General features: G+C 54.6%; 1 protein-coding gene and 1 long non-coding RNA gene across 3 annotated transcripts in view; both read right to left on the reverse strand.

Annotated features, from left to right (window-relative positions):
• Positions 1 to 963: 963 nt before the first annotated feature.
• On the reverse strand, positions 964 to 7,415 carry LOC142010264 (uncharacterized). The gene is made up of 3 exons (XR_012644747.1): positions 3,665 to 7,415; positions 2,667 to 2,804; positions 964 to 1,515 (listed from the first exon to the last, which is right to left on the reverse strand). It is a non-coding gene; the product is annotated as an uncharacterized LOC142010264 (long non-coding RNA).
• A 52-nt stretch (positions 7,416 to 7,467) lies between these two features.
• Positions 7,468 to 22,695, reverse strand: part of AARS2 (alanyl-tRNA synthetase 2, mitochondrial) — a 31,598-nt gene continuing 16,370 nt past the window's right edge. For both annotated transcript variants that reach the window (XM_074989786.1, XM_074989787.1), the window contains 11 exons: positions 20,415 to 20,584; positions 19,093 to 19,206; positions 18,502 to 18,642; positions 17,346 to 17,483; positions 16,808 to 16,917; positions 16,430 to 16,538; positions 13,985 to 14,107; positions 12,983 to 13,093; positions 11,961 to 12,044; positions 9,601 to 9,711; positions 7,468 to 9,134 (listed from right to left, as the gene is read on the reverse strand). In XM_074989786.1, the coding sequence (XP_074845887.1) occupies positions 8,970 to 9,134; positions 9,601 to 9,711; positions 11,961 to 12,044; positions 12,983 to 13,093; positions 13,985 to 14,107; positions 16,430 to 16,538; positions 16,808 to 16,917; positions 17,346 to 17,483; positions 18,502 to 18,642; positions 19,093 to 19,206; positions 20,415 to 20,584 (1,376 nt within the window). In that variant the 3' untranslated portion in view covers positions 7,468 to 8,969. The remainder of the gene's footprint in view (positions 9,135 to 9,600; positions 9,712 to 11,960; positions 12,045 to 12,982; positions 13,094 to 13,984; positions 14,108 to 16,429; positions 16,539 to 16,807; positions 16,918 to 17,345; positions 17,484 to 18,501; positions 18,643 to 19,092; positions 19,207 to 20,414; positions 20,585 to 22,695) is intronic.

The raw sequence follows: 22,695 nt of genomic DNA on the forward strand, positions 1-22,695 counted from the left end.
GGGAGCTACCAGATCCCCGCTGCCCTCAGGGAGGGAGCGGGAAAGCTTTTTGCAGCTGCTAACGTGGAGGCTTGCTCCCCTGCCCCAGGCATTGAGCGTCTTTGTGGCTTGCTCTCCAGGTGATGGTGGAGGCGGAGAAGCTGGGGAGAGCAATCTGGGCAGCTGAGCAGGCCCTCCAGCAGGACACCCCAGCGCCGCCTTCGGGGCTGTTTGATGAGCTGAGGGACTCCGTGTTCAGCACTCTCCTGCCTTACTGGGCTGCGTTCCAAAAGGCCTGGCTAAAGCAGTCGCTTGCGAGTGCCCAGAGAGCCCCCGGTATGTGCACCAGCCTGAGGCCCAGTCAGACTGTGGAGCCCTTCCCTTCCCTTCCCTTCCCTAGAGGAGTGGAGGGACAGAGAGGGCCCGGACGGCACAGCTGCTCCAGGGCTCCCCACTGTGTGAGCCAGGCAGCTCAGACACCGCATTTCAAGCGAGCGAGGCTGAGGGGGCCTGCGCAGACAGCTGTGTGCGCACAGTTGCAAGTGCAATATCTCTGCTAAAGAAACCGCATGCATAGGGCTGGCTCTCATACCGTGGGCCATTGGAAGAAAGACCCCAGGGCTCACGTGAGGAGGCCATTCCCCGTGCCCCTTTGGGAAAGCACTGCCAGAGCCTAGCTGCTCGCCCTGGCAGGAGCGAGTCTGCAGCGAACGGTCCCTTTGCTTTACTTTCTCCCACTGCTCCAAGCTCGGCTTTCCCACGCTGTGTGACTCAGCTCTAAACCAGGCCTTGGTTTTGTCACAGATTCTGACTTCCGTGATTCCACAGCCTGAGGCAGCCGGGAGCTGCAGCGTCCCATTGCCTCCTGTAGCAGCCAGGAGCTGCACGATACCCATCACCAGAGGGAACAGGAGACCCAAGCTGCCATAGGCATTGGGGGACCCCCTACAGCTCCTGGCTGTGGGCATTGGGGGGACCCTGGAGCAACCAGCCAGCCTGTAGGTGCCCAGAGGCTATTTTGTCATGGCTATTTTTAGTAAAATTCAGGGACAGACCGTAGACTTCCATGAATTTCTCTTTATGGACTGTGACCTGTCTGACAAAATTTTAGAGGTGAATGAAGTTGAGCTCCTCCAGCTTGGCAACACCTGGAGCTGCTCAGAGCTGAAGCAGGAGGGAAAGGCCCAATGATGCTTCAGTGGGTGGGAGTGGTCACCTTCCAGCGAAGAGCCAGATCCCCTCCTGCAGGGGTTTTGGTTTTGGTGCAGGGAAACCTATGTCACCTCCAGCCCTGGGTGCAGTTCTCAACCCAGGGCTCCTCTGGGTGTGCCTCTGGTCCCTGGGTGCAGCTCTCACCCCAGGGCTCCTCCTGGTGTGCCTCTGGTCCTGGGTGCAGCTCTCACCCCAGGGCTCCTCCTGGTGTGCCTCTGGTCCTGGGGTGGTTCCAGGAACATGCTAAGACCAGTTAGACCTTTCACTCCTAACAATTGCAGAATGGTGGTCCTGCACTCAGGGATCAATCCCCCAAGGGACTGCCTGGTAGAATGGAGAACAACAAGAAGTCTTGTGGCACCTTATTGACTAAACAGATATTTTGGAGCATAAGCTTTCGTGGGCAAAGACCTGCTTCATCAGATGCATGAGTGGGCAGGGGGAGGTGGTTTCTCAGGGGGTTATTTAAAGGTGGATCCCAGTAAGAGGGAGGGCCAGACCTGACAAGGTCTATTCAGCAAGGTGGAAATGGCCCAGTATCAACAGCACTTATCAAAAGAGAAAAAAACAAGTCAGGTCAGACGGGGGGGGGGGGGTGTAGTAATTGATTGCCCCACCAGTCCCTGTCTTGCACAGGCAAAGTGTCGGCTCCACCCAAACCAGTAAGTAGCAGGGCCACCGTTACGCTGAGATCGCTCCTCCAGCCCAGCCAACTGCTCCCAGCACTAAGCTGCCCTTTCCCAGCGCAGACCTCCCTAGGCCGTACTGAAGTGGTTTCCATGTGCTGTAGGGGGGGAGAGAGGAACTCTCCCTCTCAGGGCTCCGTGTCACATCTGTTATGCTTCCCCGAGCCCTTTCATCCAAAAAGTGTCACAGAGAGAAGAATCCATGCTAGTGCAGCATGGCCAGCGCTGGGGTGGGCACCGTGGGGTCACTCCACACAGGAAAGCAGCGTGTCCTGTATCCAAACGAACCAGCTGGGGGCCCAGCGAGTGGCAGAATGTAAAGACCCATGGTCACTTGGCTGTAACAGCGGGAGGGGGGGCTACCTGTGTGGCAGCGTAAGAGGGTCTCTCGTGACACAGCCCAGCCCTTGGCTTTACAGCAGAGATGGCTCCCATGCCACCGTGGTGGGGACAGACCCAGTTCAGGCGTTTAGTCCCCCACAACTGCCAATGACTCCTCCTGAACTTCCCTTTGGAAGGTCTCCTGCAAACACTGACCATGCTGGGGCTGCACCCAGCAGGAGGAGGGGAGAATAAGGCATCCTGGGGTGCGTGTGGGGAGCCAAAGGAGAGGTCAGATGTGTTCTCATGAGCATCTCTCCCTCTGCAGTGCTGAGAGTCCAGCAGCTCCTGCAGCTGAGACAGGCCCTGTTTGAGCAGCCCCGGGACCTGCCACCAACATACCAGCTGCCTCCTCTGCAGCAGCGCCCACATGTCAAGGGGAGCAAGCAGCGGGGCAGTGCCACTTACACCTTCTCGCTCAGCAGAGGTCTTGCCCTGAAGGTCCATGCGCAGGTCCGCATCCCCCACCTACTGATTCAGCCAGCTGCAAACTCAGACCTCAGGCCTGGTGTTTCACCTGCCACCTGCTTGGCAACTTTGGTTTTGCTGCAAGACACGAAGGGCTCAGCTCAGCCTGCTGCTCGCACCTAAGCTACTTCCCCCACCCTCCCACCCACCAGTCCGGAAGGAGGTGTTTGCAACCACCAGTCATACAGTAACACCCACAACAAATGGTCCCTTGGGGTGGGGGGAGGTGGAGGATGGCTTCTGGGTTGAAACGCAGCAGCTGTTGAACAGCTGGCAGTAACAACACACCACAGCCTAAGCCTAGAAGTGACTGACACAAACCTGATGTGTGTCCCCCCTGCCTCCCAACATTATGCGGCCTTTTTGCTCCTGTGACCACACAAACCACAACTCCCTCTCTTTACGCAGGCCTCCAGCAATGACGACACAGGGCGTACTTCTGTGTTTGGAAGCGGCAAGAGAGCAACAAGAGTTCAGCTATCTCCCCTTCCCGAGGTACCGGTGCTGCTCTGAGCGGGACGGAACGCGCTCTAGTCTCCAAGACAGAGCTGGCACTACGAGGGGGAGCTTGAGGTGGCCACTGTTCTGCAAACTCAGGCACTGAGCTGTTTTAACCCAGGGAAGGCAAAGGCAGACCAGCCAGGAGCCAGCCCTGGGAATAGTGCCCATGCTGTAGGATGGCATGAGGTGGAAGTTCAAGACCCCCTGGTGCTGCAAGACAACCTGAGAGCTTTGGCCACAGTTCCTGTGCCAGTAAGACAGGCTGCAATTACCCAGAGCTAGTTGACCCCAGCTGCTGATGGGCTCAGCACGGCTGTAGTAGCTCACTGAACCAGTGACGGGTACCAGCTCTGCTCTCTCCCACCAAAGGCCAAATGCTGCCACCGCCACCGAGCACTGCCAGCACCTGCTCAAAGGACCCGGTTACCATTAACCACCTGTCATCCAGCTGGTGCTCTGCAGGAAGCGTCTCCTGGCTCAGCTGAGATCAAAGCAGTGTTGTCCGCATACTGTTAAGGGTGATGCCTCCAGCTCTGAGAGCTGCAGCCAAGGGGACAGGTCCAGCCTAAGCTTTGAGATAGGGACAGGCAGGTTACTATCTGACATAAAGAGGTGACATATGCAGAGTGAGTGAGTGTGTGCGCGCAGAAAGGTCACATTCCTTCCCCTCCACCCCCACCCCCCAGCCAAATGCGGAAGGGGAAGGGATTGGGAAGAGGAGCCAGTGTCAGCTGGGCCAGAGCCTCCCCTCTTCTGGGCCATGCTGCCTGGCTGCTGCACTTGTCTAGGCAGCCTCTGGCCATGCTGCCTAGGACACCCCAGTAACACCAGGGGAGAGAGAGAGAGAGAGAGAGTGTGTGCGCGTGGGGAGGGGCAGGATGTGGGTGGCACATGCAGGCATCACAGGGGTGGGGAGCTCACATGCCCCCTTTGGCTGGGGCCCCCTTTGTGTCCCTCCCTGTGGTCCCCTCTGACCCTATTCAGTCCCTCCCCTCTGTCTCAAGGCTGGAAGGAGCTGGGCAGAACAAGGTGCTTGTTCCTTTGTCCTGCCTGACTGAGCAACCCCCTCAAACGCACAGCACAGGTGAGGCTAAGGCTAACAGGCAGCCCTCCGCTCAGAGCAGGGTCTCACTCTAGGTAGGGTCTTACCTACTCTTCTAGGGTATTAACCAAGGAGGTGCTTGGTCTGGAATGGAGATGGGGTACAGAAGGGACCTCCTGGTAGGGGACTGCGGTGCAGGAAGGGCGCCCAGCACGCAGAGATGCACATGGCCCCCCCCCCCCGCCAGCTGTTTTAAGCAGCGAGTGGCAGGCAAGGAGCCAGCCCAAGGCTCTCGCTGGGCTGCGTGACGGTGGGGGGCCGGGGCTAGCCTGTGGGCCATATTTTACCTGCCCCTTCATTAACCTCTCAGCTTTGAGTTAGTCCCACATAAGGCTCCCTCAGGCTCTCCTGTTGAGGCTGTTCCACCGTGGATAATAAGGGTCACTGGGCCAGGGCCAGCGAGCCCACACGTCCAGTGGCTAGGGCAGATCCCACCTGAAATCTTCAGGGGGGGACTTAACTGGAGGGCTCCCAGGTGAGTTCCCTAAAGTGCTGGTCTGAGTCATGAAGCAGCCCTCCTCCCTCACAGCCTCTTCCAGAAATGGCACAGGCACCTAGCTCCCAAGAGGGTTCCTGGCCGAAACACAACCCTCCCTGCCCAGACTTGGGCTCCTGTCTCTGTGAGCAGGGTGGGGCTGAGCACATCCCTCTGGGTCAGCACCTCCCATGGGCTAGCTTAGGCAGCTACTGCATCTACAGTGCCAGTCTCAGCCCATGCACTGTGCTGGGAGGGCAGCGGCTGGTCAGGCTTTGACACATAGTGAGTCCCTATGATGTTAAGAATGTAAGTCACGTGCTGTGACACTCTGCATCACACCACCAAAGTACCTTTGGGCACCAGGCTGACCTCCAGCTCACCCTGTTACACATGGGGAAAGCTCCCCCTCAGGCTCAATGCTGTGGTGCCTACCAAGCTGCAGCAGCTGATAATGACTTGGCCATGGTGACCTACCTCTCCTGTTTACAGTGCCAAGCTGGCCCATTTCATGGTGTACTTTGTCAGTCCTTCTCTCCACCCACCTACTGCATCCTAGCATAAGCCAAGTTTTGCAAAGCCTAGAACCAGGGCGTGTTTTCACTTTCAACTGACATAGCTGGGGGCAGCGGCTGTAATAATACATTATGAATGAGTGCAGGGAAGGGGGTAATCTCCCAAGGTAACCTGAATCCTTGGTGAGCCAATGGAAGTGAAGTAGCTTTGCTTAAATCGAGAAAAATTGCAGCTTTTTCTCTGCAGATGGCAGGGAGAAAAACAGAGAGGGGGTGCCTCCCAGACAATTGGAATGAAAAAATTAGAAATATCCTGACCATCGCAAAATCAGCCATAGAGGTTTAAGTACAAGGGAAATGTATAGTTAGACAGAGTCAGGTTATGATTATTTTAAATTTGGTTGGACTAGCTTCTCTGTGTTTGCTTTTGTGTTGTTTGACTTATGTTTTTCCCCTGTAACTTTTAAGCTAAATCCTAGGGAAATATCTTTCTCTGCATGCAACCCATAATTTACTTTTCTCTTGTTTTGTGAATAAATCTCTGTTTTTAAGCAACTGATCTGATCTCTGTGTCCTACGGCGAGTCCATGCCTTAGACCAATAAGGTCAGCTACTGAATTACTGGGCATCTTTGCATGGTGTCTAAGCTCTCTCCTGAGAGAAGGTTAGGAGCTTGGGGTACCCCACAGGAAGACATTCCAAGGGTCTTCCTGGGTTAGGGGGTCTTTTCACCACTCAGGTGGTGGCAGCAAACTCCCCTCCACGTCAGGGTCAGGGAATCTGTGACCCTGGGAAGTTTTAACGTAAAGCCTGTGATAGGCAAGGTGTTTTTAAGTCTCTGTGGAGCCCCACTTTCTGCACTCGAAGTGTGGAGTGGGGAAGGAGCCCCTGACAACACAACAGTGAGGTTTAAATTACTCCAGTGGTTTGAGTTCAGGTTGAATATGCTCTTACTGCTCTTAAAAAAATCAACCAATTCTTTTCTAAGGGCAGTGCAGTCTGGGTCTTGCTCTCTCCTGCTACAGGCAGTCCCATAGATTGAGTGTTTGTACAGCCATGGCAACAGTGTTTGCTGGCGAGGTGTTCTGGGAAACGCGTTCCTGACTCCTGCCATTCCACCATGGCCAAGTTTGCTGTTCGCATGTGACTAAGAGCAAGGGCTGAATATGATTACGACAACGTGGGGTGTGCGAGGATTTTATACATCCAGTTTAGGCTGCATGTGTTTCCTACCATCCTGTAGTAATCCGAGTTGGGCACCTCAGTTTCCCTAGGGAGCGCATCAGTCCACAGGGGTGTGGGGAGTTTCACTGTGAGGGCTTCTGACACATATGCAATGGCCCTCCATGGCTTTTGTAACCTAGGCAACCAGGCCTCACTTTTCTTCCCCGGGAAAACAGGACAAAGGAGGGAGGAGGTACCGGGCTGGTTTGAATTGGAACTGGGCTGTTGAGTGGGGCAGTCTCCTCTGGCTGGTGGGGGAAGAAAGAGGGATAGAGCCCCAGCTCAGGGACCCCCTCTCGGCCCCTCCTCCCCAGAATGGATTGGACTGACCGCTTCTGGTTTTCTGTGCTGAGAGGTCTGTGCTACGCTCTGCCCCTGTAAACTAATTAACCTTCTGTTTTCCTGGCTGAATGACTTAGTGTCACATCCGACTAGATGGAGTGTAGGCCCTAGTGACCTCCCACACTACATGACAATGACAAACCCGAGGGACAGGAAAGCAGCCCCAAGAAGGGCGGCATTCAGAGTGGGGAAGGGGAGGAGCAGGTGTAATTGGGATGCACACAAAAAGCCAACAGGCCAAACAGCCAGAATCCATTCTTACCATTGATATCTCTGGGGCTGCAAGATGAGCTCCCCTGGGGACAGGCTGCAAAGCTCAGCCCCTGAAAATGGACACAGCCCTAGAGCCTGCAGAAGCCACCCAGCAGTGGCTGGGCAGCCTGAGCCAGTGAGCTAGGGCATGTTCCCAGCTTAGTTTCTGCACTGCTTGGGTCCCCTTTTTGTACGATGGGGACCATGCTATTATCTACGTACCCTGCTGCAGGTATAAGAGTATAACCAATATGGTTTCTCTCTAGCCATATTGAGAGGCCTAGACCTCTTCTGCAGCCAGAATAAAGAGCAGCAGCCATTAACTGTGAAGCTACAGGTTACATGCTCACATTCCATCTACATTTCAGTACAATAGCATCACATCAGGCTGTTAAGAAGACCACATCCAAATGGCACCTGCTGTTACCAGATAAAGAAACAGATCTCAAGATGGGTACAGAAAACTTAGTTAACAGCATTTCGTCTGGCAAGCAATGACTTATCAATAGCTGAGGTTGTGGAATCACCATCCTATGATGATTGTCTTCCCTTTTCTACTGTTTTCTGTATAATCTCTGCCTATGGTTTGTAATTACTCCCAGCTGCTCTATAATTAATTTTTCTAGGTGTAAATCCATTAAGGTGGTGGGTTATGATTGGTTAGTAAAATTATACTAAAATAATTGGTCAAGGTATAGCTAAGTAGAACTCTAGTTTCACTACTTAAACTAGGGTCCAGGAAGGAAAGAATGAAGAGAAGAAGGAACACCGTAAGGAGGATTCACCCCGCAAGACCCTGAGATGCAGCAACTAGCATCCACAGACTGACTGTCTGTCCCAACAATAGAAGTCTGCCTACCTGCCTTATCAGGATTGGTGAGCATGATACAGTGTGCTTAGCATGTATTCTGCTTTCTCCGTAATCGTAAATAACTTGAGAATAAGGTTATTACTGTGGAAGGCTTTTTCAGTGGCACAGATCCTGCATACCCGCAGGGAATTACACCCTGAGCCCTAGGAATTGGGTGAAGATGGGAGTTTAAATGAACAGGGTCACGCCTTGAGCCATGCGGACCAGGTAAAGGTTGTGTGTGTCCCTGAGTGTGCAAGGGATAAAGAAATTTGTATCGGTAACGGGGGAGTGGGGAGGGGTAGAGTGCTGCTTCATCCATGAACATCACTTTGGAGATAACCAGTATTGCTGGGAGAAGAGAGTTGAAGCAGCTGCCGAGGGCAGTGTTTGCAGAGACAGAACACCCAAGAGGCCTTGCTGCACCGGACCAGAAAGGAAACTGCAGCTAGCCAGAAAAAGCGGTCAGCAGCTCAGCCAATCTCAGTTCTTTATTAGCTTAGAATACCATTGCATAGTGCCTCTCCTCCCCGACAGCCCCTTGTGTGTGACTCACCTGGTGGCAGAATCTCTCCCAGCCTCAGCACAAGAGCAGGATCACCCCTTTAGCAGCCATAATGTCCCACAGACAGGAGGGCAGGGCGAATATGCCTCCTCCTGAGACAATGCCCGTGAATCCAGTCCAGCCAGAAGCAGGGAGCCAGCTGCCTCCTCCGGCCACTCCTTTGGGCTGGTCTGGCTGGTCTGACTCTGGCCCCTATTCTCAGGTTTTCCTGTGCAACAGGAAGCTGGGTGTCCCTGATTGATGGTGCTTGGCAGCAACGTTCAGCAGCAGGCACTGCATAGCCAGCCAAGACAGAGCTCCTCAGAAGCTGAAACATGGCACAACAAAGGGCTCTCTCTGTCTCCGCATCCCTGAGACGCGAGGCTGGCAGCTCTGCTGGCTCCAGCTGACCCCACAAAACGAGGACTTATCTTGACTTCAGAGCCTACTCCGGGCAAACTCCAGTGCAGCAGTCAAGGCCCCCTGAAGGTCCTTGGTGTTCCCACTACCCTTGGCTACAACGCCAGAGCCCCCTGCATTGCCTCCCATGTAGGTGCAGACAGCCAGGGCCCAATCTGCAGCAGAAAACGTGGGCAGGGCACTCTAGGGAGAGACAGAAAGAGAGGTTAGCCTAACGGTGGGCCAAGTGGCACCCCAGCCTGGATAGGGAAAGAAAGGGCCCACAGGGCCCATTCACAGCCCACAGACACCTGGGTCCCGGCTTCCTGAGCCGGCTGAGGCTGGCAGAACTGTGGAACCTGAGCCCAGTGGTTAGTGCTCTGCCCCGCCCTACAGCAGACCTGGGCCTCTTTCCCAGCCCTCCCTCAGACCAGCAGGGGTTAGAAGCACCGGGGCTGTACCCTCCGCAGTGTCAGCTTGGGCACCTTGTGTCTCATCCTGGACTCCTCCCCATGACTATGCAGCAGCACTGCCTGGCTGCAAGGGACATGCTGCAGCCCAGGGCCTGTCTCCCGAACGGGGCAAAGGTGGTGTCTGCTCCCCACACAGCAGCACACAGATGGGCCTGTAACCCTTGGCAGGCAGAGATTCCCTGCACGAGTGTGCTTACCTTGGGCACCTGACAGGCACAGAGCACCTCGCCGGACGCCTGCGGGCTGAGCAGCAAGACTGATGCCCCAGGAGACTTGTTACAAAGCTGGTTCACCACCTTCATCAGGATCTAGGCACGGCAGGGAGGGGCAGAGTCAGGAAGAGAGGGGAAACGCCTGTGCCAATTGTCAGGGATTTTTCATCCCTCGGGCATAATTGTCCCCGTGGGCCAGGGGAAACAAGCCTTTGGCCTTTAAACATCATTACAGGGGCAGGTAGACTCTAAAAGGTACATAGGCTGCCAGTTAGCAGCCCCCTGTAACGGTCACTCTGTGTCAGTTGGTTTCCCCGGTAACCTGAACTCACAAACACCTCAGAATCATGAATTTGAAATCCAGGCTCCTCATTGGGTACAGGTGAAGCGGCTTCTAGAGGCTTCCCTGGCCCAGAGGACCTGTTTGAAAGCATGCACTTGGAACCCTCATATGTAAATAGCCTCATGAATTATGTATAAGATCACAGAATATAAGGCAGCGCCGCACAGCGCTCACCGGCCCTTGGTGCGGATACGACTCTGCCACCTACACGGGGAGGTGCTGGCCCTTGAGGCGTCCACCAGCCCTAGGCCAGCTGCCTCAAAGGCGAAGACTTTGTGAAGAGCTCCGGCTAAGAAGCCTTTGCGAAGATTCTTTGAGAAAACACCATCTTCGCCCAGCAGGGCCCGCCTGCTGTGGTGCTAACTGTACCTAAGCACTAAAAGAGCAAAGGCAGCTCTGAGGTAAACAAGGCAAGAGGCGAACTGGCCTCACCCCCAGGGTGAGGTACTGCGCGCTTGCCTATTAGAGCCCAGAGCCTGCCATCACAGCGACACCTTCGACCTCGCCGCCAGCAAGCAGCTCGGAGGCGGATCTGGCGAGTGGCGAACTGGCCTCACCCCTAGGGTGAGGTACTGCACGCACACCAGTTGAAGCTCAGAGCCTGCCACCTTCACGGCACCTACGCTCCCGCCGCCCGCCATCTTGACATCTCTTCACCGGACTGGACTTTAACTGAACTGGACTTAGCACAACCGAACTGGACACATAAACCTGCTTTACTTTTTATCTATACCCACTCCCACCTGGGATCTTGGGACCCTCTACGACGGAACGGAGGGTGGCTCCTTCGTTGTTCCCTTCTCTGACGAGGGGAGGGAAGTGCCCGGGGGCTCGAGCCGGGCCTAGACATCCCAGGCAGGGTTTACCATTGTAGCCAAATACCGGCACATATAATTAATAATTAGTGATCATTGTTAAGTGTAAGTTAAGTTGCTATAGTTACATTACTTTCAATGTTTTAAGGTAAAAGTTTTAACTAACCTTTTCCCCTTTTATCCTTCCCCCCTTATCCTTGTTTACCCCCTCTCAATACACTGCAGGAGAAGGCACTGCCTCCCTACCTGTTAATCCTACCCAGTGACCTGAGGAAGACCACAAGCCTCCCAGGATCACTAGTTGGGCCCACTAAGAGGGTACCAGGGACCCCCTCAATATAAAGGGACAGTCCCAACTGGCCTTTGGGTACCAACCTTTTGGGTCGGGCCAGCAACCCGATCCCGCATGAAGGTGGGGTTTAGCACCCCCACACCGGCTCTGGAAGGAGACAGCAGGGATTTCTAAGAACCTGACAACCCTCAGCCCTAACTCCCTCTTTCCTTCTTCCCTTATCCCAGTAATCAAATCCTTTTCTTTTGCAGAAAAATAAAAATCAATTCAAGATCTAAGAACAAGTTATCAAATGGATACTGTTACAAAAATGAATGTACGTATCAATAGAGCATAAGAGAGTTTGCATTTGAAAAGCTGTTACTTGTTATAGTTTTAATCTTGTTGTGTTCTTTAATAAAGTTTGTAGTTACTTTGTTTTAACTGTCCACCCTTGTCCTAGTCTCACTGTTCCTGCTAGCCACCCCTTTCCAGGAGGTTCAGGGCAGAGTCCAGACGCTCACCTGGGTGGGCATTATCCGGGCTGGGTTTCGCAGCAGGGATTTGGTTTGGGTCCCGGCATCCAACGCATAGGGAGTCTGTTCCCTTGTTCAGGGACTCATTAAAATATTCTAATTACTTACCCATCCAGAGAGTCCCGTCACCAATGACCAAGCAGATGAAATACTAGAGCAGGCAGCTCCTGTGCCGACCAGCGCACTGCCCAGCAGAGCGGCTCGGCCTCTTCTGCTCTCCGGCAGTTCTGCCTCTGCACCCCCTAGCGGCTCCGAGCACTGCGACAGTGCCCCTGTGCCTCGATCCACGTGCCCCAGCCCCAAGCCAGCTGTGCCATTCCAGAGCCTGGCCCTTGCGACCTCCCCTGCATTGCAGGGAGCTTTCACTCACAACCACTCACCGAGAGCGAGGTGGCCGGGACGGTGTCGATGATGACTGGCTGCTTGGAATGCTTCTCCAGCAGGCCCTGTGCCTCTGCTGCAGCCTGGAGTGGGAAACACAGCACCGTGGCAGGCCACGGATGACGTGGGAGGGTGGAGGGGACATCCAGTGCTGCCGCAGGGGAAAGGAATGCTGTCGTAGGCTGGGGGACTGTCGGACGCCAAGGCGATGCCCAGACTAAGCCTCACAGACTGAAATCCTGATTGTCCACTGACCAGGCTACACGAGGCATCCCCTGCCCACGTGCCTCAGCCCTGCCTTGATCGTTCCACCCCCCGAAAGGAGAGGGAAGGTTACTCTCCATGGCCCGTTCAGACCCACCTCCCAGGTATATTTTGCAGCAACCAAGTAAGTAGCACTAGTGTTCTGAGGAGACTCCAGTTCTTAGAACTGGCTGCAGAGAAGGCTCAGTGACCAATCACTGTGCCTGCTGTGTCCAATTTGATCAGGTTAACGAGCACCACATAGACTGCAGGAGCTAGGACAACAAGCACAAGGCTGGGGGAAGACCCCAAGTCTGTTCCCTGCTCTGTTGCTGATGCTGAGGAGCCCAGGGATATTTTGTGGGTTTGTGCCTCAGTTTCTCCATCTGTAACACCAGGGATGTTGTTTACCTGTCAGCCAGGGGTCAGGAGCTCAGTGTTTCTAAACCACTTTCACAGTGTATCCCCACCTTTGCAGAGCAGGGAAGTCGCCCCTGGTGCAAGGCTAGTTCTAGCACTAAAACCAAAATGGACTACTCACTGGGTAGGTCAGGTGAATCAGCAGCATAAACGGTAACATTGAACTTCTCCTACACAGCTGGAAATGGCCACCCCTTCCCTGCTTTCCCAGGGACTCGACTGCACCCTAACAAACAGGCCAGCTATGGTTCTCAGGTACGGGAGGATCAAGCCGAGGGAACGTGGCCATTCAGCGTAGAAATCCAGGGGCCGTCAGCTGGCTGCACAGCCACACAAGACCTTGCTGCTGCGGCCTTACCTGCGTGACTTCCAGTTTTCTGATGGCTGTGTTTGCTGTTCGTTGCAGGGCTTTCAGAACAGCCTGCAGTTCCCGTCTCTGCCACTGGGGCATTGCAGTGCTGCTCACCTCCTGGAAAACAACCATCAGGTCAGACACACCCACGGGCTTTCTAGAATTCAATTCTTAATTCCTCAGCAGGCTGGCAGCGCTTCGCCTCTGCCTGAGCCTTGCACACCGAGGACCTGATTGGTCCTGAACCCAGAAAGGGGCTGGACCAGGGCAGGTCAATACCAGCCCCTCAGCTGCCACTGGCTGCTGGGCTCTGATCTGGGTAGCACAGGGGCCACTAGAGACCAAGTGGGCACGGAGGGGAGGGGAGGGCAGCTCTGGAGTCCTGTGTCCAGGCACCAGGAACACAGCCCCATGGGAGTGCACCGAGCACTGTAGCAGCTGTGGGGTTCTGCTCCTTCTGGCCCTTAGCTGTGGGTCTCTGCGGCCACCCTGCCTCTTCCTCTGAGTGTCCTCCATCCCTGCCCCGCCCCACTTCCTCTCTCCTGGAGCCTGAGCACCACAAATGGCTCATCTGCAGCACTCTGAAAGGCAAGGGAGGAGTTGCTGAGCAGGACCAGGCTTTTCCCTACACGTGCTCCAGCTGGGGACCACCTGTGGGGATGCCACATCACAGATGTTGCCCAACTGTGCAAGCCAGGACCACAGACGTAGAACTGGTGCTGCTGCCTCTGATCTGAGCAATCAGCAGCTGCCAGAGCCGGAGGAAAATATCAGTGGGTGTGGAGGAGGAAAGAGGTGTTACGATCTGTCTGTTAGCCCCAGAGCTAGACCAGCTTCTGCTGCTGCCACCTCCTCCCCTGTGACAACAGGGTCTCCAGGTCATCAGACGGCAGCAGCTTTCTGCCGCAGCTGACCTGAGTGAGACTAGTGCCTTGTGGCGAAGAGAGAGAGGACCCAGAGTTCTAACCACCTGTCGGGATGCTTCTGCCTAAGGAACAGAGCACTCACTTCAGTCAGGTGGCCCACCTCCTTGGAGAGGCTCTGCGCTGCAGGAAGAGAAGAGCTTCCCTGTTTCACTCGCACCGAGAGTGAGTCCACTTCTTTAGCCAAGGACTGGCCTGTTTCCCGGGCCTAGGAGAACAACAGAAACAGCCCTTCGCTCAGCAGGGTCAGGCTTGGGTGAAAGCACACAGCTTCAAACTTCACGCTTCCAAGAGGGAGCCATGTAGAAAGTGGCTGCTGGAAAGGTTGGTGGTCTGTCACCAAGTGGCTCTAGTTTGGGGTTTTATTAGTGATAAACAGGTGAGTGTCTAAGACACTGGCTATGTTGACACTGCAGGGTTTTTTTGAGGTTACTTATTTCGACATTAGAATGTCAAAATAAGTAACTTCAGAAAATCGCATTCACACAGCCACAGCATTGCTAAACAGAGCGCTCTCATTTACAGCCGCAGCATAGCGAAAGGAGCCTCCACGCCAGGTGGTAATCACTGTGCTTTGTTCACAGACATTCCTTTTCAACTTTAAAGGGGCAGGGAAGCAAAAGTTGTTCACAGAGCTGGAGTAATTATTTCAAGGGAAAAGCCCTTTAATCTCCAATTATCATGCTTGGCTATGTGAATGCTTTTTTTTTTTTTTTTTTTTTTTAAATCCCCCTCACTTTTTTGTCTTGGTTGAAAAAAGGGTTTTTTTATGGGGGAGAAAACAACCCTGCTGTAGACAAGCCCACAAAGACAATCTTGCTCACAGCTTTACAGCCATTGATAAACAGGACAGCTGTAGGGCACCCAGGCGGACACAGGACAGGCCCATCAGTAAATACCTCCTGCCACGTTTAAATGTTTGACAGCAACATGAGGGCACTGGCTGCAGAACTATGAGCCCATTATTGAGGCTGGTTTGACCAAGACATGTCCTGTGGGTGTTGGAGACCTTCTGCATCCCCCAAGAGCTGATATAGGATTGCATGGTGCATTTTCTAGCTGCATTGCTTTGTCTAGTGTTAACACCCCAGTGACAGGGCTCCCAGGGCTTTTTTTCCTGCTGATGCCCTCTACTCTCACAGCATGGAGTGTCTGCTCCCTGAGGTGCCGCAGGGATCCGGGCCTATGCTGAGCTGAGGAGGAATCCATGGATTTTGCCCCTGGAGAGCTTTTGGGTGCCAGCACAGAGCAGGGAGATCACTCTGCCCAGCCTGGCTACGTTCCTTTGGCTCTCTGCTGCTCGTTGGCACCCGCAGGCTAATTAATATGCGCAGCCCTGATTGCAAGCTGCTCGCCCCAGTGCTAAACACTACAGCGCCCTGGGGGGGGAATGTGAGCTGCTGACTCGAAGCCACAGAGGCGGCTTCGTGTCAGTACTCCTGGCAAGCAGGGCAAGCGCGCCTCGCAGCCTTCACTCTGCCCTGCTGGGAAGGGACTTGGAGGGAATGCACAGGGGAGGGCCAGACAGCAACAGATCTACGGGGGTGCGAAAAGAACTGCAGTTCCACCCAGGAACCTGCCCCTCCCCCAAAGGCTGCACTCCCCTTGCACGGCTGTAGGAGAGGAGGTGGGAAAGGGGACAGAGTCCCAAACTTCCAGGTGCTCACACACACCCTGGCTTCCCACGTGCACAGCATCTAGGGTAACTGCTCTGCACATGGACCTGCCAGCCAGGATCACGGCTGAGCAGGAGTCAAGGATCAAAGCCAAGAAGTAAAAATTGCTAGAATGAGACCAGATGTGAGCAACTAAAGGCTGCTGTGGTAGGATATGGAACTAAGGCAGAGGATCAAACTGCTAAACTCCTGAGACCTGGGTTTAAATCCCACCTGTGGAGAGAGGTTAAAGGTTTCCTGCTACTCAGTGCTGAACTGTCATCTCAGAAGTAGCAGCAACGAAGGGTCGTGTGGCACCTTATAGACTAACAGAAAAGTTTTGAGCATGAGCTTTCGTGAGCACAGACTCACTTCATCAGATGAAGTGAGTCTGTGCTCACGAAAGCTCATGCTCAAAACTTTTCTGTTAGTCTATAAGGTGCCACACGACCCTTCGTTGCTGCTACAGATCCAGACTAACACGGCTACCCCTCCGACACATCTCAGAAGTGGTGTTGCAGATTGAGATGGAAATGGGTAGACCTGCATGTGGGGAGCCCAGAGCTGAGCTAGCAGAGAGGCTGCAGGGAAGGGGTGAGGGGCCCTGGCAGAGCTGTGTGTGAAGAGCCCAGGGGTGGGATGGCAGAGATTGCAGGCTGGGGTTTGGACATGGGCAGAGCTGTGTGAGGGGAGTCCAGGAGTGGAAGCAGAAGGGGCTAGAGATCACAGGTGAAGTGAATGGCAGAGCTGTGCGCACACTGGGGGAGGAGGACTAGCCACAGGGCACCGGCAGAACTGGGAAGGAGCAAAGAGCAGGGAAGTCCTTAGTTTTCAGAGCCCTCAGACAAAGGCGACCTCAGCCTCTCGTGTCTCACCTGCTTGGCTTGTTCCCCAGTCACAGCGATGATGCGACTGATCCCTTTAGCCAGCTGACGCTCGGAGACAACGGTCAGATCCTTCACTGCTCCGGTCTGCAGCAAATGCCTGTGCGGTAGGCAGAGGGGAAGAGGAGAGGCTGGGGGACACTGGGTGTGCCCTTTGCCCTCATTCTCAGTGCTCCAACAGGTGGGCAGCTTTTGCTTTCCCCGTTCTCAGTCCGGACCAACCTCTCCTCCCCGTTAGGCACAGACTAGTTCAGGACCCTCCCCCAAGCCCTGCCTCTGGAGCTGGACAGAAAGACAAGCCAGGAGTCTCAAGGACATGCGCTCTCCGCACAAAGCCCTCTTTGACTGAGAAGGGAGCAGAGCACTTACGTTCCGCAACACAGCTCCACGGAAGTCTGCAGTGCAGCCTGAGAGTCAGCAGCCAGCACCCTCTCCACTGGCACCCCCACGGACACCACCCTGACCGGATCCGGATACACCTGAGAGGAGAGAGATCAGCTGCAAACAAACAAACAAGGAGGTTCCTTCTGGGTCACAGCACCATTCCCAGTCTCCAGTCACCCTCCCAGAGACCCTCAGCAGCTCACAGGCCTGCTCCTCCCACGAGCTGGCACACACAGAGTTTACTGCTCAGAAAGAGCTGAGGGAGCCAATCAGTGAGACCACGTTGCACGGCTCCAGGCCACCTCCACAGGACAGGCAGCCTGCACGTCACCTGATCTGAGGCTGCCTCGGGAACATACCTCCTTCGGCCGCTCTCTGGCGCACACTTCCCTTTCCACACTCTAGATAGAGATTCCCGGTATCAGGGAGTCCAGGACTGTACACCTCTGATGATCCTCATAAGCCCTGTTGGGAACTGACCCCTGCTGAGGTTTGGAGTTTATTATATGTCCTCCCACCGTACCTCATCCATGGTCCGGAGTCCCTGAATGCCACTTGCCAATGCCAGGGGGGCTTCTGCCACATACACAATTTCATTCTGGGCAATCACCTCCTGGATCACACCTTCCACTTCCTGCAGCTGCTCCGTGGTCACAGAGGCCTGGGAGAGGAGACCATCCACCGTCAGGAAACATCCCCCAAGGGGCACAGTGTCAGCCACAAAGGAAGAAGAGGTGGGTGTGAGCAGGAAGGCTCAGTGCCTGGAGTGCTGGGTTCTAGTCCCAGCTCCACGTCAGAGCTGGAACACAGGGCTTCCTCTCTGTGCCTGGTTCTCCCCACGTCACTGAGGGCAGGGATCATCACCACCCTTCCTTCCCACTGCCCACTCCATCAAACAGGCCAGGAGCAATCCAACTATGCTAGTAAAGCTCTTCAGAGGAGACACTACCCACGTGCTAGGGAGGAACGCAACAGCCTGTGTAACCCATCTGTGCAGCTCCCCCTTGTGCCAGGAAGGATCCGCTTGGAGCACTAAGGCACTGACACACATGCTACATTCAAGTCAGCAAGCCCCAGCCTGGAGATCCCACCAGTGGTACCCCAGGGTCTTCTGTACCTCCAAACCCCAGAGGTCACACGGGGCCACACTCTGAGCAGCGCTCAGGTTCCGCAGGGGAATGAGTCTGAGCGTGTTGTGCTCTCTAGCCAGCCAAAGTCTGGCTTGCCTCAAGAGGTGCTCGGCCGGGGTGCTCCAACCGGAGGTTGTGAGGCCATGACGTGGGTGCTTGCGAGGGGTCGGACTCCAGCATTTACGGCAACATTAAATAGAAATAAGGGGTTCTAAGGCATAAGGAGGCGGGGAGGGCACACTCAGAGGCTTGCTGTGTGAAAGGGGCCACCAATACAAAAGTCTGAACTGCTGTGCTAGGCTATGGTTATGGGACAATCCCACAACAAGGGCCGGTGAAGGGAGCTAGCCTGCCAGCACAGCAGCTGCTCCACCTAAGTGACACTCAGCGACAGCTAAAACAGACGTGGGGCTCGAGTGGTTAGCTCACACGACCACAGGCAGAGAAGTGAATCGGGGGGGATGGTTTATATAGACAAGGGACGTTCCCCTGACCCTCAGGGAGCAGCAGGAACCCTGCCCGTGTGGGGCACCTGGGAATCCCCATCACCTTGGTACTGAAGTCGAATCGCAGCTGCTCAGCAGTCACATGTGACCCTCGCTGTTCTGTCTCGTCTCCGAGGACGTGGCGGAGTGCAAAGCTCAACAGATGGGTAGCGGTGTGGTTCACCATGCAGGCCAGCCGCTGAGCCTGAACCACCAACAAAAGATGGTCAAGCAGGAGGACCTTGCAGTGCTTCTAGGGAGCGGGGAGCAGAGCACGTGGGTATACCCTAAGCAGGACAGCAGCCATCTAGTGCATGGGGTGTTGTATATGCACTAGGTGGACAACAGTCCAGGAGCCCTCCCTGGGGTCTGACTCCTGCTGGCTCCCCACTTCCATCTGATCAGTGCTGTACCGACTGCAGTGCAGGGTTAGATTCTGCTGGACAGTGTCCTGTATCCCTCTGGGGATGGAAGACAGGACCCCCAGGGAGCAACTCTCCACACACCTTTAAATAAGGAGAAACGTCCTAACTCAAGGCCTCAGGCAGATGGAAGACAGACAAAAGACCCTTCGAGCGGCAGCTCTTTGCCCTCAGCTGCTCAAAGCCACATGCCACTTCCAGCCAAGAGAGGATTAAGTGCACTGAGTCCTTACCTCATCCACGAAGAGCTGCACTCGGTCCCCAATGCGCAGGGTCTCTGGCACTGTGACCTCATGGATCACGTAGCCCCCAGACAGGTGCACCGACTTCACTGGCAAGAGCATGTCCTCACAGCAGAAAGATAGAGGGGTGGTTAGTGCAGATGCTCAGCGCCCTCAGCTTCCCTGGCACCACAAGGCATTCTGGGGAGTCCAGTGGCTGACTGAGTGCCCTGGAGCCTGGAATCTCCCATTTATCCCCAGAGCAGAAGCAGCAGGGCAAGTGTCCTGCAAACACCAGCTCATCCGCCCCATCAGCAGGCCTCGGTCCTGCCAGGGAGCGCCATCTCCACGGCCCTGTCATTCCACGTGTCTCTGAGTTGGCCAGCAGGGAGATAATGCCAGCTGTGAGCCTGATGCTCTGAGCCATGACCACTCGTCCCTTAGGCACTGGACTGATGCCGCTAGCTCACTTCACACACAGGGACAGCTTTTGGTTCACCAGGCTGGATAAAGGGTAGGACAGGCAGTAATGTGTGTTACTCAATAGCACCCCCTTTGGTTGATGTAGGATCAGCGCTGATGAGCTCTGTAGGGGAATCCCAGCTAGTTTTCCTGGGACAGAAAGGCAGCACTGAGGCCTGGAGGTGAATCTCAGGGCTGAGGGGGTAGGGAAAGGAGCTGTGCCACTGCAAAGCTGAGGTGAAGGTGCCGTATCCAGCTCAACGCCACAGCACTGCAGTAGATTCTGCTTTTGAATTAGAATTCCCCAGAGGCTTCGAGAAGCAACATACTTTGCAGGCGGTGGGTGGTGGACTATGTTAATGCTCCCTAGTGCCCTTGGGAAGGAGCGAAGGGGATGGATAGAGAGTGCGTCAGTTTCAGGCTGGGCACCACTTTCAGGTCTCGAGGTCTGGCCAGGCAGAAGTTGCTCAGCCCACAGGCTGTCTGATGACTGATCAACTTCTCCATGGTACTGGCCCAGCTGAAGAAGGCAGCATATGGGAAGGAAAGGGCTGTGAAGCAGGATGCTTCCCCAGCCGTCCCAGCACTCTGGGCTGCAAACAGAGGCTAAAGAGAGAGAAATGGAAGCATGAGGGCTAGAGAAACACCCAGGGGAGCCTGTCACCTGCCTGAAATGATCCCTGAGCCAGTGGGCTTCTCCCAAACCACCAAGCATCACCCATGGCCAGTGCCCAGCTCAGCGAATGGCTTGGAGAGAGGAAGAGCCTGAAGATGACCAGCTGGAGGACTCCGGCCAGCAGCCTGGTGCAGCAGAGGATAGAGGAGTCCTGGCCTGAGAAGTAATTCCAATCTCTGTCAGCAGACAGGCTCACCTGTTGTCCCAAGCGCACCAGGTAGCCCTGGTCATGTGCCTGCCCTCCCTGCTCGGCATAGAAGCTGGTCCTGTCCAGGAGGACACCACAGCGCTGGCCTGCCCCAACCTCCTTCTGAAGAGACTGATCTTTGTACAGCATCAAGACAGTGGCTTGGCATGGGCTAAACACTGCAAAGAGTAAGAGCAAGTCAGCAATGTGCACCAGTCCCTCGCCCACCCCAAACCGCACATACGCTTCTCTGCCTTCCCTTGGGAGCACACTCCCGGCACCCTCTTGTCCTACCCCACACACACAGACAGCAGAGCCTGTGCCAGGGGAGGAAGCCTCAGCAAATCTCAGAGACCTTGTCAGCATTCAGGGTATTTTAAAACCAGGCACATCACTCTGTGGGCAGACAGCTGGAGCTGAGCCACTGACAGAAAGGAAAGAGCTGTGATTCTTTTGTAACAAAACCTAGTACTTCACAGCTTTCACTCAGCTGCCTCCCGAGACCATGAGATATCACAGCCAGAGGGGACAGAGCAAGAGATTCTGACCTCCAAGAGCCCAGGACGGAAGGACATTCCCCCAAACTCATTAAAAGGCAATGGGTCCCCAGGGGGCCAGCTCCAACTATGACTTAATTAAGTACCACTGTGGTCACCACTCTGCTCTAATTAACGTACTGAATGCAAACTGCAGGCACAAAAAGCAGGAAGTTCACAGCTAGCCCTGCTGCAGCTACATGGTATGTGTATTTTAACCCTGCATGATGCAGATGGTGTTACTATGCCCCTAACATATGATGTTAATGGGTTGCAGTGTGGGAACGCTAACGGAACTTCCTGGCCCGTACTGCTACAGTCTCAACTGCGCTGAAAACTGAATTCCATGCCTCCAACGAGGGTGGTGCACTGGGGGGTTATCTTACTTAAGCAGTCCAGCCCTGCTGGGCTTTGGGATCACTCTGTGCACCCCTCCGCCAAATTACGAGTCGAGGATGCTTCCTGGATGCTGAGCCTCCATGGCCCACAGGGGGTGTGGTCTGAAGAGACCGTGCAAAACAATTACTTGTAGCTGGCTATGTGGACAGGGGGACAAGGTTAAAGCTGACTGGACAAATTCCATTCCACCTTGGAGCAGCTGAGGCGGAGCACTCAGTCACCAAAGCTTGGTTAGCAAAGGGTGTGAACTAGACAGTCTTTAGCAGCAAAGTCCGTCATCACTAACCTACCCTCATGCGAGACTCTGGCAACATCAGTCCAAGGAGCGCGCACACAAACTCTCAGCTTCACAACCATCAGCAAGAGCTGTGCACACCCGATGCATCTTCATCCTTCTCAAAGTATTGGACATACCCTATACTCAAAAAATGCCACTGCTTTGGGCAGTAAGGGGAGAGAGGGAGAAGTGAGGCTGATGAGGGGGAAGACGTCAAAGAAACACAAAGAGCCACTGCAGTGCGGCAAACTGACTCGCAGGGATGAAAAACGAGGCTCCAGTGTTACACAGCAGCTGAGAAATGGATAAGGGCCAGGGGCTGATACTAAGAAGGGAAAGTTTCTGCAGGGATGTCTCACACATCTTTGTAGTGTAGGACCCAGCTTAACAGCCAACCCCTCCCACTCGTGGTTGGATGCAACACCCACTCTCCATGGCACCTATAGCAATTGCTGTCACAGAAAAGCAACAGGAAGAAAGCATCGAGAGCTCCTTCATTCCTGCACTAGCAGCTGGAAATAAGGAGCCAGCACATGTGACCAGCTAGCAGCTTATGGCCCACCACCAAGCTGAGACTATCAAGGTCCACACTTGAGAAAGCTCCAGTCTGCCAGCAGGAGTGGCTGAGAGATGAACAGGCACCTATTCACAGAAGGGAACCAGGCTCATCTTCACTCAAGAGTTAACTCAAGTCATCTCCCTGAGAGTGACTTCTCCCAAGTTGTCCCAGCTTGAACACGAGCAGCTACTTTGCAAAACAACACTGGAGGTGCTGTGCTCTCCCCGGCGCTGCGCTCATCCCGTGTGCGAGGAGCACACCGCACTAAGACTTGGTCTATGGTTCAAGATGGCGTTGCTCAGGGTTGGGAAAATGTTGCGCCATGGATAGGCTGACCTAATCTGGGGTGGAGAGGCAGTTGGGTGGGTGGAGGAATTCTTCTGTCAATTTAATGGCCATATCCCAGAGAAAAGGATTACCTTCTGTCAATGTAGGAGGCACCTTATTGTATGGTGCCAGAGTGGCACGGGTGCAGCACTGTTGTTTTGCACCTGAAGAGGCTGTAATGTAGATGTACCC

This window comes from Carettochelys insculpta, chromosome 3 (genome assembly GCF_033958435.1).
Source record: "Carettochelys insculpta isolate YL-2023 chromosome 3, ASM3395843v1, whole genome shotgun sequence".
NCBI lineage: Eukaryota > Metazoa > Chordata > Testudines > Carettochelyidae > Carettochelys > Carettochelys insculpta.